The sequence below is a fragment of the Phalangium opilio genome, unplaced genomic scaffold (assembly GCF_054372755.1).
Source record: "Phalangium opilio isolate 3A_F unplaced genomic scaffold, DU_Popi_V2 ptg000041l_1, whole genome shotgun sequence".
Classification (NCBI taxonomy): domain Eukaryota; kingdom Metazoa; phylum Arthropoda; class Arachnida; order Opiliones; family Phalangiidae; genus Phalangium; species Phalangium opilio.
In genome coordinates this window covers 61490-81495 of record NW_028324165.1, presented here as the reverse complement: position 1 = coordinate 81495, position 20006 = coordinate 61490, and the positions used below count along the sequence as shown (strand labels likewise).

The window sequence follows — 20006 nt, the reverse complement described above, 5'->3', positions numbered from 1 at the left end:
AGGGGAAACAAATAGGGGGAAGGCACTAAAAAGTGTTTCGTCACGTGGTGCAGCTGCTTTGAACTTTTGAGCAGACGCTCCTTTAGGTCAACTTTAAGAACCAAGGCTGGATTAAAAATCGGGTCGTTATGGATTCAAGGTAAGTAATTACTATTTATTATTAAATTTACTATGACTGATTAATTAAAAAGTTTATTATATTATGGTTTAGTATTGAAGAAAAAGAAAACCTGGTTCTGCCAAAGGGAAACTGGACAAAACAATTAAAGTTTTTCCCAAAGAAATTCGATGAAGGATGTATTGAGAAACATTTCAATCGCAATAAAGCAAAGAAACATTTTCAAAACGGATACCGCATGTATAAAGCAGGCAAGGTATTAAATGTACAGCTCAGTATTGGTTTAAAAGAAGTTGACTTGGCCATCAACCAGGATTATACACTATTTATCAAAAGTAAAGTACAAGCCTCCTTCACCTTGGCTGCAAAATATGATGTCGCTACTACACTCAGCGGATCTACTGGAATGGTGGAGAGAGGAAAATGTAATTGCAAAGCTGGAAAAGGAGGTGTTTGTATCCATGTGTCTGCTCTCCTCTGGCATCTGTTAGATTGCCATCGTGAAGGACTAAAATTTATTCCGGACGATCAAGCATGTACAGAAAAGAAGAGAGTGTGGGGTGTTCCCAATGCCAAGGGTGCCTTACTTACCAAAAAGTTTGAAAATCTAAATTTCGTGCGGCACGTACCTGGTAAATCCAGCGAATCTCTAAAGAAAACAAATGATAAGTTAAAGCTATTCAATTCTCTCCGGGATCATGGTAAAGATCATGATAATGAGAACATGAAATGTAGAATAGAGAAGCTTTGTAACAGGTTTAATAAGGTTCCTAAACGCAAATTCTTGAGTCGAATACAAGAAGAAAATAACTTTATGCCGGAAACAGCAGTTACGGTCGTAGGAGATAAAGAAGTACCGATTGTAGATGTACAAATGGATTTGGCCAGAAGAATACCGTTGCCAGTTCAGATTTTCGACATTCGACAGTGCAATGAAAATTCCCTGCGCAATATTGAAGATGCTACAGCAAAAACTTCCTCCGTTCTTAAAATTACACTAGATGCAGCACAATCGTTGGAATGCGAAACAAAAGACCAGTCTAATTGTGAGATGTGGAAAGCAGAGCGACTAGAAAGGATTACTGCTTCCAAATTTGGAGCCGTTTGCAAACGGAAGAAAGAGGCAACTGAAAGCTTTTTAAAAAGTATTACCACAGGTACCGATTTATCCAGAAATAAATACGCCCAAGAAGGACTCAATAACGAGAAAGCCGCTACTGAAAAATACCAAGTGTTACGAGGAAATGTAGAAACATTTTCTGTCGGGTTTTGCGTGAACCCATCTTTGCCAATGTTAGGAGCTTCCCCCGACAGATTGGTATTAGATAAAACAATCGGTCAATATGGACTATTAGAAATAAAAACACTCTCAAAATGTAAATTTGGAAACATTTCTATCAAGGAAGCCGTAGAAAGAAAGGAAGCAACTGCAAAATTTTTAAAACTAGATGAAAACGATTCTTTAACGTGTGATAGGAAACATAATCACTACTTCCAGATACAGGGCCAAATGGGTATTAGTGGCCTTCCATGGTGCGATTTAATCGTCGATTGTGGTGATGACAAACCATTCGTAGAAAGAATAGAATTTAATGAGGATTTTTTTAAAAATGATATGTTGCCAAAATTAACAAATTTTTACGCTAGTCATGTAATACCTTTTCTAAAAAAGTGATATTGTAGAAGCAAAAAGTGATATTTTATTGTTCCTTTAAATAAGGAAAGAGTACTGTCAGTACTGTAAATCTCTTTGATTAAAGTTCACTATTTTCCACTTCGACTAGCGGTTCATTACAAAAATTATGCAAGTATGAACATATTCTCCAAACCTTTTCAAGTTGAGCGTTCATACTATTTGGAAAAACCGTGTTAAGGAGATGGTATTTTTTTACACTTCTAATGACGCGTTCAACATGAATACGAATGCTAGCTATATCTCTAGTTCTCCTTTCTTCCTCTAAAGAGAGTTGTTTCTTTTTGCCTAGAAATGGTGGGATGTTCAGCCCTACATTTTTATCTTTTAATAAATCTCCAATGGTGAAACCTCGGTCAGCCATTACAGAGTCCCCTGGCTCTAGCAACTGAACAATTCCACTTTGCGCAGTTATCTCAATATCAGACATTCTTCCTGGCGATAGTTTAGAAACAAATGAAACAAAACCATTAGGACAAATTCCAATGAGGCCTTTCGCTGTGTTATGACTCTTGTATGACGACCAGGTGTCGCTTTGGGTAGTATAATCGTTCGGTGTTTGAATAAATAGCTCCGTACAATCTATTATACAACGGGTTGAAGGGTACATTGTTTTAAAAGCATCAGGCATGTCCTCGTTAACCATTTTTCTAGAAGGCCATATTTTAAGCCTTGATAGTCTTTTGTCCAAAAAATCGAACCAGGTAATACACAAGTTTGATACAGTCTTAACAGAAATTTCAAAGCGATACGCCAAATCTTCTTCAAAAAGGCCGACTTTGAGACGGCATAGCACCAAAAATAGCTGTTCTTTAAAATCTAAGGACATTGGTCTTCCTCTGTTATTCTCATCTTTTCTTTGTGTTTTACGCTCGTAACCTCCATTATAATAATAATTTAGATTTGGCAGATCTGGTTCTAAATATTCGTACAAATCGTTAAAATCTTCCATGGATTGAAAGCCTGTGTAAAACTGAAGCATAGAGGAACTCTTGATGTTACGCAGAGAAAAGTTTTTTTTTTAATTTTAACCTGTTCTTTTAATTTTTCAATTTCAAGTTTTAAACTTCTATTTTCAGTAGATAATTTTTCCACATCTTCATTTGCTTTTAATAGTTCCATATTCAGCAATTTAAATGTTTTGGATTCTTCAATTAGTTGATGGATTTGTTTTTCAGAACAGGTTTTTTGCTCTTTCAGGACAAAGTTCTCATGCGTGAGACTAGCCATTTTATCAAACATTGACTCCAACGTATAGATTGTCCCTTGCTGCTTTATAATTTTTCTTCTTAGCTCCCCATAGTCTTGATTAAGGCTATAATTGTGGTCTTCAGTCGACTCTGTTATCGTAGATCTTTGACCACCAGTAGCAATTTCTCCGGGAAGGCTTAGATTAACTAATGAACACACATTTGTTTCTATGTTTGGTGGTGAGATTTCAACATAGTTTGAAACGTTAATGAATCTTTCTGGTACTAGGTCATATTTGTGAGAACTCTCATCATTGTGGTAAAAATATTTTGGCATCTTGTCCCCGTACGTTTTCCGTCCATTCGGGTTGAAATGACGACCACATACAGACTGATGTTTTGACCCCAAAATTCTTCTTACAGGCGTGCTCCATGGTCTTTTCTCGGAAGCAGTATTTGCAACAGCTTCTGTGTTGGTTAATATTATACTAACCCATTCTCTACGAAGAGCGTCATCCCGGGGAAAGGGGGAAAAAGTAACATTCGGGTTTTTATATGTAGAAGAAAAGCAACCCGGAACGCAGCATCAACGTCCACCAGCTCTTTTAGACATTCTATAGTAAAAATTAAAATTATTTGTGTGCAAATTTTTGTTTTCAAAATGAGTGTTACCTTAAACCTTGCTTGAACTTCCTTGGAGAGAAGAGAATGTATGAAAAGGGAAATCAAAGTCTCTTTGCAACTTTACTACTTTAGCCTTCTTATAATTGGATCTTTTATTTATAAAAAATGAACATCAATGTAATGCAAACGTACTTCATAATGCACGTAGTAAAAGAAAAACTCACCTTCAGTAAGTTCAGTTTTAAATTAAAACGTTTAATTATCTGCAGCGCACAAATCCATATCCACAAAATAAAGTTTTCAGTTAGGCCTTGTCCCGCCAAAAAAAAAAGATTATGGGCGGGGGAGGGGGTGTAGTAGGACGTTTTAAATATGTCCAGCCTTCTTTTTAAAGTTATCTGGCAGTACTGAAAACACTTTCACGTGACCTCTTTCTTTTTTACAATCCCCTATTGCGCCTTTACCTAAAATTAAGGCCGAAAATCAATTCGAAATGTCTCCTGATACGAACACGGAGAGCGATTCGCCACGAGAACCTCTTGAGAACAATATTAACGTTAATGACTCTCTTCTTAAATCGCAAAGTGTGTCGACAGAGGGAGAAACTGAGGTTAATACAACTACATCGCAGAAATTTCGTGTTCGTGAATTGAATGTTGAAGTCGAAAAACATTTGGATGTAAATGTGGAAGGCGATTCACTAGAAACAGCCCTAGAAAGTGATGTTGATGATAACCAATCCAAAAAGGCCTTGACAGGTGCCGAGGAAACTGATAGACAAAATGAAAGTATGGAGCTTTTTGTCGATCTGAGCTCATTGTGTGTGCCAGTGCATGTTCCTGAAGTAGAACGCAACCCAATTGAACTCTCAGAATTGCCCTCCGTCTCTTTGGAAAGCGATTTACCCGAAGTTCCGATTGAAGTTGGAAATAATAGTTCGGTGTCCAACTCGGAGACATTAGAAGGTGTCACTCCAAAGATTCCAGAAGGTAAAACCTCATCGTCTCGTTCGGAAATTACAGGTAAAACATTTTATGCTTTAATAGTCTTCAGTACCTAGTATGAGTAGTCATATTTCCCACTTCACGGTATAAAGCCTAATAGCGTATTCCATTTAACTGCTCGGAGGTCGCTTAACAATTGTAATGTATTTTTATCATATTCCGAAAATCGCCAATGGCGGAAACACGAACTCCCTGCAGGAAAATCAGTGTTTAATTTTTGGACCTTATTACGCTTTAGATTAAGATGAAAACTAATCTTGGGCGAAAAGCCTCTAATTTATTCTCATTTTCACTTGTTATTGTTGTACATACTTAAAGTGGCTGGCCGGAGCTGTTGGGGTGAAGGGGGGTCAAACTGTTGGTTAGCATATTGCTTACCCGCCCACCGCGACGGTGGAGCCATTGATTATGGCCAAAGAGCTGGGTGTTTTCCCCCTGAACTAAGGGCGGTCTCCCCCCCAACAGCGCCGGCAAGCCCCTTTAATAACAGTGGCATCACTTTTGTGTACTTATACTGCTTATATTGTTAAAGCGTACGCAGATGCACATGATCAACGCCATTACTTATCTGAGCAATTGTTACTCGTATAACTTCGCATTATCGTTTTTATGAATTGCGCCTGCACAGTTCTACCATAAGCATATTATACCACCCTCGTATTTTTGTAATTAAACCAGTCCTACATACTTAAACATAAGTTTCATCTTGCAATAAGTTCTGATTAACCTGTCTTAAAACTATTGAATGAAAATTAATTTGAGAGAAAAGAAAAGTTAAAAGTACAACCTTTCGGGTTTCGAGCCAAGGTTGATCTTCATCCCCTTTTTGTTGATATACTCGTTTACTCATCGACTAACGCCTTTGATCAACACACCTTTTTTTCTGTAATGCTGCATTTTCGTACGCACTACCTTTTTTATGAAGTTCGTATTTTTGATGCTAAATTATAAATGATGTTTGTGGTTTTTATAGTTTCTATAGAGAAATTGAAGAAGAATCGTAAAACCGGGTTCAAATATTCAACTGAATATAAACGTCGCATTAGAAAAGGTAATGAAGGAAAACGCTTCAAATGTGAACAAGCGAAGGTGTAGTAACCAACGCTAGAGTTACACACGTATTCGCTTCGCTCCGGTTTTTTTATTAAAACTAGTTGGTTTTTTAGAAAGAACTCAAGTTAAGTAATGTGTTTTTAAGCTAATTTCTGACGGTCTACAACGCGGTGAATTCGGCTCAATGGATTATCGCGAATTTAATTACGATTCATCGATTTTAAACCGTTCCTTGCTAAGCCTTGGCGCCCTCATGGCCGCTGTTACTCCTCGCCTTACACTGTAAACTTCTCACGGGAGCAGGAAATGGCTCTGTTTCGCACGCCAGTAAAAAGGCTTTCAGAAGAAGAAGAAGCCGATCTTACAGCCGAGTTCCAAATGGTTAAACAACGACTTAAGGTCCTGTCACCTTCTATTGAGGACTACTGCAATTCAAATTTAAAATTTGTATCTCCGAAAAGACTAAGTGACACCCTCTCTCCGGCCACCCAAAAACTCACGACTACTTCGCTAACAGGTCTAAACTCTGGCCCATCACCCGTTGATTCTCAGTTGGCTTCATCACATGAGCCTCCCCCGAAAGAAACGCTTATTGTTCCTAGTCAGCCGCTGCCTCTAATTGACCTTACAAATACCACTCTTCCATCAACTACTCAACTAGATTCTGTCTCCGATCAGCAGCAATGTCCTAACACTCGCTCACAAGCCCAACGTAAAACAAAAAACCCTACTACAAAAACAACTAAAAAACCACCAGGGAAAGCGTCTCCCTCTTGTTGCTCCTGTGCTCAACCAGTTGAAGCCTCTCATAAGGCTCTGTTATGTGAAATTTGTGAACGCTGGTGTCATTCACAGTGTGCTAATATTTCCGACGATCTTTACTCTCTCCATGCGTCATCACAATGTGACAATTTTGTCTTCCTCTGCCCATCTTGTGTCGTAACGGGCCCCAAGGTACTAAAATCACTTAGCAAGATCGTTAAAGACAACTCGTCCCTGAAACTTTCTTTCAATTCCCTTTCTTCGGAACTTTCCGCTTTGAAAGGTAGCCTTACACCAGATGCTGGGGGGCAGGCGGTCTCGCCCTCCAACGATAAACTTGAAGCTGACATACATCAACTCAAACTGCACTTACCTACCCAACAAAATATTATTGATACTAATAACTCTTGCCAATCTTTACTGAAAGTCCACGGGTCTCTCCTAAAGGAGTATGAATCCTTAACAAAACATATGCATACCCTTCTCCCCCTAATAGACGAAGTAAAACAGTTGAGAGTGCAACAATTATCTCTATCTGATAGACTATCCAGCGATTCCAGCCGCAGCGAAGTTAAGCTGCCAACTATCTCTCCAAACACTGAACATGTTCTACCTGCCACGCCCATGGCTCAAGCTCAATCACAATCAATTTCAACGGAATCGGGAGCCATTAGTGACCCCACTCAGTCACAAACAACTTCACCCAAATCTGTCTACATTTCTCCTAATACAAATGATATGGCGAATGCACCTGCACCCGTTAACCACCAGCAGTTTCCAGCAACGGACCAATTTGGTTCCAGTCATCCCACTGAGAGCTCCCAAGTCGCCTCTGTGCAACCCCAAAACAATACCAGAAAGCTTAATGCTCTCCTTTTCCATATACCGGACTATGACGATTTCAACGGCGATACTTCCTATGTCTTTGGGTTACTACAGGATATGGACTTTACCTACTCTGACTGTTGTCAAATCGGGATTGACCGCATCGGTTCCTTTAGGCAAGACCGGCCCCGTCCGTTACGTCTTAAGTTTTGCTCGGTCAGTCACAGACAATACTTTGTCCGATGTATTCAGGACTGGCGCGTGAGGTACCAGTTCGCATACCCAGTATCCCCTGATCGTACGGCTCCTCAACGACAGCGGCATAAATCTCTAGTTGCGGAGCTCCGCCAGAGGCAGGCGAGGGGTGAAACTGGTCTCTATATTCGTCAGGGCCGTATCTTTCACGATGGTTCCCCCGTGTCTAATGATTATTACCAAGTCGCAAACTCGGGCCCCGCCTCCACCAACACTGGTCCAGGAAATCAGGCCTCAAAAAATGTGACCAGCCTCTCTGCCCCTCCACATCCTTACTACCGGTAGCAACAAATGCGACTCCACTAACTAAAGCTAAACTCAAGATTTTCTACCTCAATGCCCAAAGTTTATTTAACAAAAGAAACGAACTTATCACGATATCGTCAACCTGGGATGCAGACTGTATTTGCGTCACGGAAACATGGGCCTCTCCTTCCCAGCTTGACGCTGTTTTTAATCTTCCCGGCTACACCTTCCTACGGAAGGATAGAATTGACCGTCATGGTGGTGGAATATTGATCTACCTCAAATCCGACATTATTTTTCATGAAATTCGTTTACCAGATCAATTCCCAGAATCGCTTTGGTTGGAACTCTACCTACCCACCTCCTCGCTATGGGTAACTCTAGGATGTATATATCGTGCCCCGAACACCCCTCTTATGCAATCTACTAATCTCTTTAATAATATTCGCGATCGCTCGTCAATTACCTCAAACCTTCTGATAGTGGGCGACTTTAACCTCCCAAAAATTGTCTGGTCAACTTGTACCGTAAATCGGCCCGCATCACCAGAACATGAGCTCCTTCTCGACCTCATCCACAATTCCGCCCTTACCCAGCACGTAGACTTTCCTACCAGGTTTAGCCAGAGTCAGGCAATGGGCAGTAATGTACTTGATCTCGTCCTTACCTCCGCAACAGTCGTGCCATGTATTAGCCATCTACCCCCTCTTGGAGGCAGTGACCATGTGATACTTCAAATTGCCTACCCACTGCAGTGCGTTCTTGATTCTCCAATTCCATTTGAAAACAATTATGACTACACACGAGCTGACTTCCCGGCCCTCAACACCGCTCTTGCCAGAATAGACTGGTCCCCCCTGGGCTCTCTCCCCATTGATGAGGCATGGACTCTCTTTACGGTCAATCTATTTGATTGCATCTCGCGCCATGTGCCTATCTACGATACTTCGACTCGTGATAAGCGTGCTTGGATCCCTTTATCCACTAAACGTGCAATGCGGAAGAAAGAAAGACTATGGAAAAAGCTCCGTAAAGCTAGCTCCACTGGTGACCACCGCACTTTTTCTCACCTCCAGCCCCAGTACAAAGCCCAAGTATCCAGTGTAAAATCCCTCATCTTTCGTGCCAAATCTAATATGACGGATCGCAAATTCAAAAACCTAAAGAAAAATCCTCGCGCGTTTTATCGATTTGTTCGCAAACAAATTAAATCGCTACCAACCCGTCTTAATGTAAAACTGCCAAACGGTGACAGCACATACTCTAATTTCCTCATGGCTCAGAGCCTTAATGAGACACTAGTCAAAAACTTTAACCAAGCTCCTACAAATTTAAATGACATTTTTCCCACTATCGCCCCTGAAATGGAAGACTTCTTTCCTTCAACTGAGGACATTATGAATTCTCTTAAGACCCTCGATATTAAGAGTGCCTCAGGACCGGATGGCATCACTTCTCGTCTCCTTAAAAACTGTGCCGGTTCTCTAGCCTTTCCTTTAAACTTAATTTACACTAACACTCTCGTGCATGGTTCAGTCCCGGGGGCTTGGCGGCTTGCTCATGTAACACCGATTTATAAAGGGAAAGGGGAAAAGTGTAATGCCAAAAACTATAGGCCTATAAGTCTCACCTCAGTCGTATGTAAGGTCCTTGAGAAAAGTCTCCGAGTTGCCCTACTTCGTCATGTAACCCCGTATCTCAGCGATTATCAACACGGTTTCCTTTCCAATAAGTCAGTGGAGACCAACCTACTGTCTGCTCTTAGCGTTTGGGTAGAGGCTCTTGATAAAGGCGGCCGAGTAGATGTTATTTACCTCGATATCGCTAAGGCGTTTGATTCGGTCCCACACAAGCGTCTCTTGGCTAAGCTTCGCGCTTATGGAATCACAAACAATATATACGCTTGGCTTGAAAGCTACCTATCCAACCGCTACCAGGCTGTACGTGTCGGTAATTCTTTAAGTTTACCCCTTCAAGTTGTTAGTGGTGTCCCCCAAGGTAGTGTTCTAGGCCCCTTATTATTCATCCTATACATTAATGATCTCCCAAGGGTAGTCTCTTCCTCCCTTCGCTTGTTCGCGGATGACCTCAAACTGTTTAGGGAGATCCGTACTTACGAAGATGTTAGTCTTCTTCAGGCGGACCTTTCTCAACTAGAGGCTTGGTCCCTATCAAATGGTCTCATATTCAATGAAGAAAAATCCCTAGTTCTTACAATGCAACGAAAACCCTCAGATCTCTCTGCCCCTTCCCCTTACTTTCTATACGGTTGTAACATCCAACGGGTAAACGATTGTCGGGACCTCGGAGTGCATCTTACTCATAACCTGTCCTTCCACTCTCACATTTTGAAGTCTTGTGCGCGAGCTAATGGTCTTTTAGCTGTAATCAATGCTAACTTCCCCAATATTTCACCCGCTCTTATCTCTCGCCTCTTTAGCTGTTATGTGCGCCCTATTCTAGAATTTGGCTCCCAAGTCTGGAACCCCTCCCACATCCAGGATATAGCGTCTCTCGATAGGGTCCAAAGCCGTGCTTCTCGGCTTCCTTACAGTTTGAAATCCCGCCCAAGGGCACAACGCGTGTCAGCCCTCGGTTGGCCCTCCCTTACTCTTCGACGTTCTTACCTGGATCTTATTAGTCTATTCAAAATTTTAATTGACCCCTCCCAATCTCATTTTATTCAAGCACCCCGTTCCATTAACACTAGAGGTCACTCCCGCAAATTGTTTCTGAAACCTTTCAAGACCGATGTATTAAAACATTCATTCTTCCGTCGCACAATTCCCCTTTGGAACGCCCTCCCCGAGGATGTGATATCAGTCCGGTCCATTGCTCTATTTAAAACCCGACTAAGGGCTCACTTGCAACTTTAAGAGTTCACTACCTATTTAAAAAAAAAAAAAAAAAAAAAATTAACTACCTATTTTTTACTGTGATATGACAATGTGATATGCGATAATGTGATATAAACCTGTTTTGTATGTAGGGAGCTGTATGGCTGACTCAGCCCTAGCTCGACTTTTATTAAAGGAACAAAAAAAAAAAAAAAATGTGACTATACATGCAAGCATAAGTGCGATTTCATCAAACATCAACGGATTCATAGCGGTGAAAAACCGTTCAAGTGTCATCAGTGTGACTTTGCAAGTACACAGAAGAGTTCTTTGATCACACATCAACGCATTCACACTGGTGAAAAACCCTTCAAATGTGATCAGTGTGACTTTGCAAGTACGCGGAATTGCGCTTTGACAGTACATCTACGCATTCACAGTGGAGAAAAACCCTTCAAATGTGATTGGTGCGAATATAGATTCAGTCGGAAGAATGATTTGAAGTCACATCTACTACGCATTCACAGTGCTGAAAAACCCTTCAAATGTGATCAGTGTGACTACACCAGCACAATGAAGAGTGATTTGATCAGACACCAACGCATTCACAGTGATGAAAAATCCTTCAAATGCGATCAGTGCGAATATTACAGCACGGACAGGGGTTCTTTGACCAAACATCTACGCGTTCATAGCGGTGAAAAACATTTCAAATGTGATCGGTGTGAATATGCAAGTACGTGGAAGGCTCATTTGATCACACATGAACGCATTCACACTGGTGAAAAACCCTTCAATTGTGATCAGTGCGAATATGCTTGTATTCGCGGGGATAATTTGATCACACACAAACGCATTCACAATGGTGAAAAACCCTTCAAGTGTGATCGGTGTGACTATGGATGCACTCAGATGAATAATTTGATCAGACATAAACTCATTCATAGCGGTGAAAAACCCTCAAAATGTGATCGGTGTGACTATGAATGTACCCAGAAGACTCATTTGATAGAACATAAACGTAGAAAACACATGTGTGAACAGATGGATTTACATTGTTGAACCAGTTGGACAAAAACCATATATATTTCCTCGTCTTCTGTAATGAATAGGCCGAAACTGTGTATTAGTGATGCCACGAATATTCGGTTACTATTCGGTATTCGGCCTATTCGGCCATTTTTTTCGTATTCGGTATTCGGCCGAATATTTCGTAATATTCGGCCGAATACCGAATCTCCAATCATGAAGGAAAAAAACGGAAAAATTACTAAAAATTATTTATTTCAATTACAATTTTTACTTTAATATTTACAATCTACCAGTGGTAGGTTGTGATGAATAAAAAAAAAGCATATAGTGACACGATCTACTCGCAAATGAACCAAAAACCTAAAAACGCTATAGACGCTTCCTATAGTGTTAAAGAGAGCGCGTTGAAAAATCGTTACTTCCCCCTTTTCATGCCCTCCTTCCCGAGTATATCACCAACGTTGAAAGCTTCCGCGCAGGCGCGCTGTAGCAGAGGCGGTAGAGAGCGGATCTAAACCATGGAAGAACTACGCGAGTTCTTCCATGTCTAAACAGTGTATCCCTCTCTCTGCTTGCGCGCCAATATTGCGCAGAGCAGTAATCGCGTTACAGCTAGTGCCGAGAGGAGAGTTTTCCCACGTGACCCTACATTTCGCGTAGCCGTCTGCCTATTCACCTCACCATTCCATACCCTTCTTCTTCCATGATGAGACCTGTCCCATTGCGGTCCGTGCGGGGATATACGTATTTCGCGGAACGGGTTACAGCTCATAACCGGTTTCGCGCGAGTTGCACATATCTCACCCCCGAATATTCGGTGATTCGGCCGAGAGCATGGCCGAATATTCGGTATTCGGTATTCGGCAAAATCAATATTCGCGGCATCACTACTGTGTATGTAACAATCTATTAAATTTCTCCATTCTTAACTGTATTGCACCTGCACAATTCTACATAAATAATAACTTATTGCGAACTTTATGTGAAGAGTGGTCCTTTCTCCCGCTAAAGTTGTTTGCTTCGTTCCGGCCATTTACAAATGTGGAATAAACCCTTGTTCGTGACCAATGTGCCTTAGGAAGAACGCTCGTGACTTGGAAAAAAAATGGGCAATTTGAATGGATTTGAAGACTACACAGCAAGAAAAAAATTCATTTATATCAGGGGTGAATCCACCCCTGTTTATATCCATAATGGAACATATTTAAATGTGTTGGACAAAACGTTCACACTTTGTGTTATTCTTAAGATTCTACATAACGTACATTTGAACTGTAGCACTTACGACGGCTCATCCTCTTGAATAATCAAAATAATAAAATCCCTCTTTCCCAAGGCTCTTTACCATTCATGTCTTTACTCATTTCTTATTATCGCTGGTACTTATTTCGACCAAAAATATGGCTGAAATTTACTCTTTGTTCATTTTGTCACGTATATTTTATCATACGTTCATTAGGATGAGTTTGCATTCTGTGTATTGTCTTAGTATTATATTTAAATTTGCACAATAATTATCCACTAGAATTAGCAACGATTGAGGCCCGGCCGGGCCCCGGGAAAAGGACCGAATTGCCCCCCTCTCTCGACGGCCCTGAGAATTGAGCTGCAGTGTCGTGATCTTAAGGTTTGAACACTGCTATAAACGATTCTCTCACATCACGGCCATATATGGAAAGAATATCGACGCTTTACATAAAGAACCTTAATTAAGAACTTTAATGTTGTAAATGCGTGCTTGGCTTACTTATCTTGATACACGAAAAAAGGGTTTCCCACATTTATGGATTTTTGTGAAAATATATTCCACCAAGTAAATTTTCCCCCATCATTTCCATGTTACTTTCATATTTTATTTTTACTGTCTTTTTAACCAAATCGTGAGTTGGTATTAATTTGACCTGCTCTGTTGCCGGCAGCATTGTAGGAGGCATTGTCAGAGCCGTGTCAAAGTGCCGTCTTTGGTAATATAGAATTATGAATATAAAATTTGGCAAATGCGCTGTAAAAGATAGTTACTAGTTTCTTTGGCTCGTAAAAACCCAGAGCTCAGGTTTTGTGAAATATGAGTTCTAATGTGGGTTGTCTTTTTTTTCTACAGTTTTTTCTTAAATTTCTTGGAAGACGCGAATAACATTTAAGGAGAGAAGTTAGAAGTTTTTTGCCCATCCATTATAACTTAGCGGCTTTTAAACATTCCAATTTTTACGTCGCTCGTTACTTTTGTGACAAAACATTTAACTGTTTAATATTTTTTTTTGGTATTGTTTGTTGCGTGAACACCGATTTTTATTTGCCTTCTCTCTTTGCCTTAATTTCTCATATCGGTTAAACTTAATTTATCATATCGGTTAAACTTAATTTATCATATCGATTAAACTTAATTTATCATATCGATTAAACTTAATTTATCATATCGATTAAACTTAATTTATCATATCGATTAAACTTAATTTATCATATCGATTAAACTTAATTTATCATATCGATTAAACTTAATTTATCATATCGATTAAACTTAATTTATCATATCGATTAAACTTAATTTATCATATCGATTAAACTTAATTTATCATATCGATTAAACTTAATTTATCATATCGATTAAACTTATTTGGTCATATCGATTAAACTTAATTTCTCATGTCGATTAAACTTAATTAGTCATATCGATTAAACTTAATTAGTCATATCGATTAAACTTAATTAGTCATATCGATTAAACTTAATTAGTCATATCGATTAAACTTAATTAGTCATATCGATTAAACTTAATTAGTCATATCGATTAAACTTAATTAGTCATATCGATTAAACTTAATTACTCATATCGATTAAACTTAATTACTCATATCGATTAAACTTAATTACTCATATCGATTAAACTTAATTACTCATTACGATTAAACTTAATTACTCATTACGATTAAACTTAATTACTCATTACGATTAAACTTAATTACTCATTACGATTAAACTTAATTACTCATATCGATTAAACTTAATTACTCATATCGATTAAACTTAATTTCTCATATCGATTAAACTTAATTTCTCATATCGATTAAACTTAATTTCTCATATCGATTAAACTTAATTTCTCATATCGATTAAACTTAATTTCTCATATCGATTAAACTTAATTTCTCATATCGATTAAACTTAATTTCTCATATCGATTAAACTAAATTTCTCATATCAATTAAACTTAATTACTCATATCGATTAAACTTAATTTCTCATATCGATTAAACTTAATTTCTCATATCGATTAAACTTAATTTCTCATATCGATTAAACTTAATTTCTCATATCGATTAAACTTAATTTCTCATATCAATTAAACTAAATTTCTCATATCAATTAAACTAAATTTCAAATTGCAATATCTGTATGAATTTCTAATTTCTCGCTCTTTTTGATTCTGCAAGAGAATTAAGGATTTTGCATAAATGCATTTTAATTTTAATACTGCGAAGCATATCGATAAAGCGGCCGGCCTTTAATGACAATTTGCATTTGTAAGTAGACTTTTCTTCTATAAATATAAATTTCGTAAACAACTATTTGAATTTTTATGACCCTTTTCTATTATCTATCGCCGTGGTTCTAATATTTAGGGAACATTATATTAATTTAGATGAGAAAATTAATATTATATTAACTAAAAGTCATTTAGTTAATGACTTTTTCCGAGGGGTCGGACGTTTGTCAAAATCCCGTAGAGTTCGTTTGAAATCTGTTTGAAATTTCTCTCGAAAATCTCGAAATCCCGAAATTTCACGTCAAAATCTAAACATTCCAAAATCTCACGTTAAAATCTAAAAATCCCTATTTTAAAATCTGAAAATCCCGAAATCTCACATTAAAATCTAGAAATTCGAAATCATAACGTAAAATCTCGAAATCTCACCCTAAAATATCAAAATCTGAAAATCTCCACGCTTACAATACACGTTTTGCATCTATTTAAGAGAGGAAGACACTGCATCTCGCTTTTTGGCTCCTACGCTATGTAAGAGTTCTGTATTACAAATTCGTTTTTCTCGATTTTTCTCCAGTATTCATTACGGTAAATTAAAACAAATTTAAAGTCTAAAACCTAAACCTACATTTCAAAGTCTCGAAATATTCTTTGAACACCGGAAGTTAATAGTAAATCTTGTTATCCCCTGCAAATTCCTAAAATTTCATCAATTATCTGAAAATCTCCTCGAAATCTAAAAATATCCTTCAAAATCTGAAAATCCTGAACAAAATCCCGAAATCTTCTTCGAAATCTGAAAATCTCCCTTAAAATCCCGAAATCTTAAAATCTTGGACTAGATATCCAGATTTCTAAAATCTTAGTCAGAATCTCAAAATCTGGGGCAAAATCTTGAAATCTCAAAATCCCGTACACTAAAATGCCGAACGTCGGAGCCCTCGACTTTTTCACTCTAGTATATAAACGACAAAACGATATATATTTTTAGGTCAACCTCAGGTTATATTTATACCTTTTCCTGAACGCTTCTGATTTCGGCTGCTATTCTAACACGGATAAACAGGTTAAAATTTCGAAATCTACGAACGTGTTTCGGTCGAGTCAAAAGTGTTTACATAAGTCTATTATGTAAGGTCCCCATAAGTATGAGTCCCCAATTAGGTCCTATACTACCGGCATTGTACTCGTATTAACATTTTGAAAATTTGGCGGGTACGATAAAAGCGCCATCTATAATTCCTAGGCTGTTTGCTTATACCGGAAGTTAGGATAGGACTTTCAACTTTTTCACCAATTGGGGAATGGCGGCGGGTACCGTTTACATTGCTGTTTATTTAGTAAAATCATGTCACATACTTTAAATATAACGGCGGAGACAAATAAAAGCGGTCATTATCATCTTTACGTGGAGGATTAACTTAAGTTACAAGATGAAAACAAGCTACACTTTCAGTTAAAGGGGCTGGCCGAAGATGCTGGGGTGAAGGGGGGGGGGGTCAAACTGTTGGTTAGCATATTGCTTACCCGCCCACCGCGACGGTGGCGCCATTTCTTATGGCCAAAGAGCTGGGTGTTTTCCCCCTGAACTAAGGGCGGACTTCACCCCAACAGCGCCGGTTAGCCCCTTTAACTGACTGAAGTAATGGATCTGGCAGATTTTCTTGATAAGACTTTAAATGGCAAGGCAATGTTCAGATTGAACATCTTTAACGGTGTTAAGAGGATAATCTAATAGATAATCTAGATACTTTTCGTGCAAATTGTTCTCTACTAACCTTGAATACATTCTACCTCTTTATGTGTTAATTAAATGCGCTTCTTCATTTAATACTACTTTAGTTTAGGCTAATACCTCCCAGCTCCATTCCTGGCCGCCGCCATTTTTAAACCTGCCTACGATTCAATCTTTAAGACCAAAGAGAGTATAGGGGAGGAGTTGAAAGTCCCCGCTCCACAAGGCTAAATTACGATGTTGTCCCTAAATTATACTAGTGGTACGAGGGAGTTTCCGGCTCATTCGCGCCACCTACGATACCATTTAATGTCTCCGACGGAAATGCCTCGGTACTGCGCTCCCCTATACTCTCTTTGTTAAGACTAAGACATGCGCAATAAGAAATTCGATTACGTCAGCTCCGCTTTGTGGTACCTCCAGAGTCCGACAGGGGGCGATGAAATTTCCTTACCTGCTTCCTTCATTAGGGGCATTTGCTATTGACTTAAATTGACTTTGTTTCTGACTTATGGGGACCTTACATAATAGACTTATGGTGTTTAGTATAAGTGAAAAGTGAGTGAATGGTAGAATTCTTTCTTAGAAAGAAAGGGTAAGTATTTCACTAAGAAACATGTTTTAAATTCCAATGTTAAACATTTGCCCGTGAAACTCTTCTAATATTGGGTCACAAAAATCGAGGATGCCCATTTCCAGACAATATTCGAGAATCAGAGCCCAATTCCGTACAAATTGTATGGCCCATTTCAGGAATAAATGGAGGGGTTGGAATGGCTAAGGGGGCTCAAAATTTTCGCGTGACTGTGGACACATAAGGCGGGAACCACTTCTTCGGAAAACATAGTATAAGCCTTTTCTTTATGCTCTTTAAGATCTTATGGGGTTAAGGTGGAGTGTTTGATTCTTATTAGAGGGGTTAAAGTATAAGGCAAACACATATCTCTTTTTTCACTGATGATTCATCCTCGCAAACGCTAGACTAGATGTTAGAATGCAGTCAGTTGTGGGGGGTTAAGGCCTTTTTAGCGGAAACGAGGGGCTTATAAAATTTCTGAATCAAAAGTGACCGCGGTTGTTGGTATTTGTCAAGTGAGAGTAAAAATAGATTCGAATTCAAATTTTAATATTCAACATAATATTCAATCTTATTCATAAATTTTCACAAACTTTTATAGGGGTAAAAAATAAAAAATTGAGCAAGACAATTAAACTTACATCTAAGGGAGGTTTGCAATTTATAACGTCTTTGAAATGGCTCCTCAATAGGATTACCTCCTACAGCCTTTAAGATTTTAAAAATTAAATTTAGGGGTTTGTTAGGTTAAAAGCGTGCAATTATGCACTAAAAAATAATGTTCAAAAATGGAAAGTTAAGATTTTTTAAAATGAATCAATCCGTCAACCATAATCTAAGTTCTTTAACAATAGTTTCAAGCCAGTTAATCAATAGTTTCAAGTTTTTTTTTTAATTTCTTACGCCAAGTAGCTCCTCTTCCATATTCTCCATAGAGGTTCAGGATCTTTTTTCTTCTTCTCGATTTAAGGGTTTTTCTTCAGGATCTTTTTTTTTCTCTTTCGCGATTTAAGGGTTAATTATGTTTTTATTTTTCTCTCGCGATTTAATAATTCGCGCGCTCTCTTCTTCTAGGGGTTAAAATATTCAACTTGATGAAAAATAAAGGTATCAAATGAATAAAAATAAAAGTGTCGAATGAAAAATAAAGGGTTCGATTTAAAATAATCTCCGTACGACTTTAGGATTTCTTTAGCGTGAGCCGACAGGGTCTCGTTTAGACATTTCAGGTATCGACTGACGATGGGACAGGAGGGACTTCGTATATATAACTTCTAGTTTCTCGCAAGGATTTCTGGGATAATGACGTTTGTTGATTGACTTCGGTTTGGCGAATAGTGGACCATATTTATGACGTAACCGGGCGTATTCATGTTAACAGCGAATGGGCAAAACTTTTTGTTTTGGGACCAAATACGGATTGGTCAGTTTAAGGGTTAAAAAAATGTTCTAGAAGTTTCTCGGGCCAGGTACCAGGATAGTGACTCAAGGTCTGGTTGCTTGGGGGTCTAATAAGCGTAGTATTTCTCTGGTTTCTTGGAAAAAGTTTTGTTGCTAGGTATTTCATTTTGCACTGTGGATACTGGGGTATAGGATAGTTTTAGAAAGTTCGCTGTCAATTTTGATGGGCTATTTCCTCTTTCATTGTAGTTATTTTTGGAAACCGTGAATTTCTTTTCAGTTTGTTTTAAAGGGATAGGTTTAAGTTTAAAGTGGTAATATCAGGTTTATAGGGGTAATTTAAGTTATTTCGTTGTTAATTTAAAGATAAATAGGGACTTGGCAATTCGGGCTTAACTCCGCCCCCAGCGCCATTATGGCATGTTTTTTAACAGAATGAAAGCAATATAAGCCCCTCCTCCTGGTATGTTTTTTAGCACTAGTGGAAGGTAGACTGACGTTGCATGACGTAGTACTGCCAAGTCCCTATTGTAAATATAATTCGATTTTTGTGTTAAGATGGTTATAATAGCTCCTTCCCCATCGTCTGCTTTGCAGTCTGCTGAGGGCGGGAAAGTACAGGCCTGTAAAGTGACCGCCGTCAATTTAGCAGAACAGAATCCCAACAGAATCGGCAGAATCAACAGAATAAAAAAAATCTTAGTCGAAAATTCTGCCGTACTCACGACGGAAAAATTGCTTCAGACCTATGAAACTAAAAAAAAAATTCTCCAATATCATCCCTACAAAAGGAGAAAAACCTGATTACCTCGGCCCCCTAACATGCAATTTTTTTGAAAGTAACCCTCAATATTCTACTCAACATAATGAAACAAATGAGCCATGCCACATCTCTGGAAAATGCCTGGTTCACGATTTAATTTCTCATTTAAATTATGACAAAGGGGGAGAAAAACTTGATTATCTCGGCCCCCTAACATACAACTTTCACGAAAATATTCCTAAATATTCTACTCAATAACACGAATCGAATGAGCCATGCCTCATCTCTGGAAAATGTCTGGTTCAGGATTTAATTACTTAATTAAATTATCACAAAGGGGGAGAAAAACCCGATTATCTCGGCCCCCTAACATACAATTTTCATGAAAATATTCCTAAATATTCTAC

General features: G+C 38.6%; 2 protein-coding genes across 7 annotated transcripts; both read left to right on the top strand.

Moving 5' to 3' along the window:
• Position 1: 1 nt before the first annotated feature.
• Positions 2-1898, top strand: LOC149679128 (uncharacterized). 2 transcript variants are annotated; one of them, XM_089834776.1, is made up of 3 exons: positions 2-139; positions 212-374; positions 455-1898. In XM_089834776.1, exons 2-3 carry the CDS (start codon positions 289-291, stop codon positions 1791-1793), a joined length of 1425 nt encoding a protein of 474 aa, XP_089690902.1. In that variant the 5' UTR covers positions 2-139; positions 212-288; the 3' UTR covers positions 1794-1898. The 2 variants fall into 2 exon arrangements, with proteins under 2 accessions (XP_089690902.1, XP_089690901.1); XM_089834775.1 differs by having other exon boundaries at positions 212-1898.
• A 2220-nt stretch (positions 1899-4118) lies between these two features.
• Positions 4119-14082, top strand: LOC149679127 (uncharacterized). Of its 5 annotated transcripts, none has more exons than XM_089834788.1 (3): positions 4119-4647; positions 5603-5680; positions 5828-5853. In XM_089834788.1, exons 1-3 carry the CDS (start codon positions 4119-4121, stop codon positions 5836-5838), a joined length of 618 nt encoding a protein of 205 aa, XP_089690914.1. In that variant the 3' UTR covers positions 5839-5853. The 5 variants fall into 5 exon arrangements, with proteins under 5 accessions (XP_089690914.1, XP_089690916.1, XP_089690915.1 ...); XM_089834790.1 differs by lacking the exon at positions 5828-5853 and having other exon boundaries at positions 4119-4413; positions 4498-4647; positions 5603-5733; XM_089834789.1 differs by lacking the exons at positions 5603-5680; positions 5828-5853 and adding an exon at positions 13165-14082.
• Positions 14083-20006: the final 5924 nt, after the last annotated feature.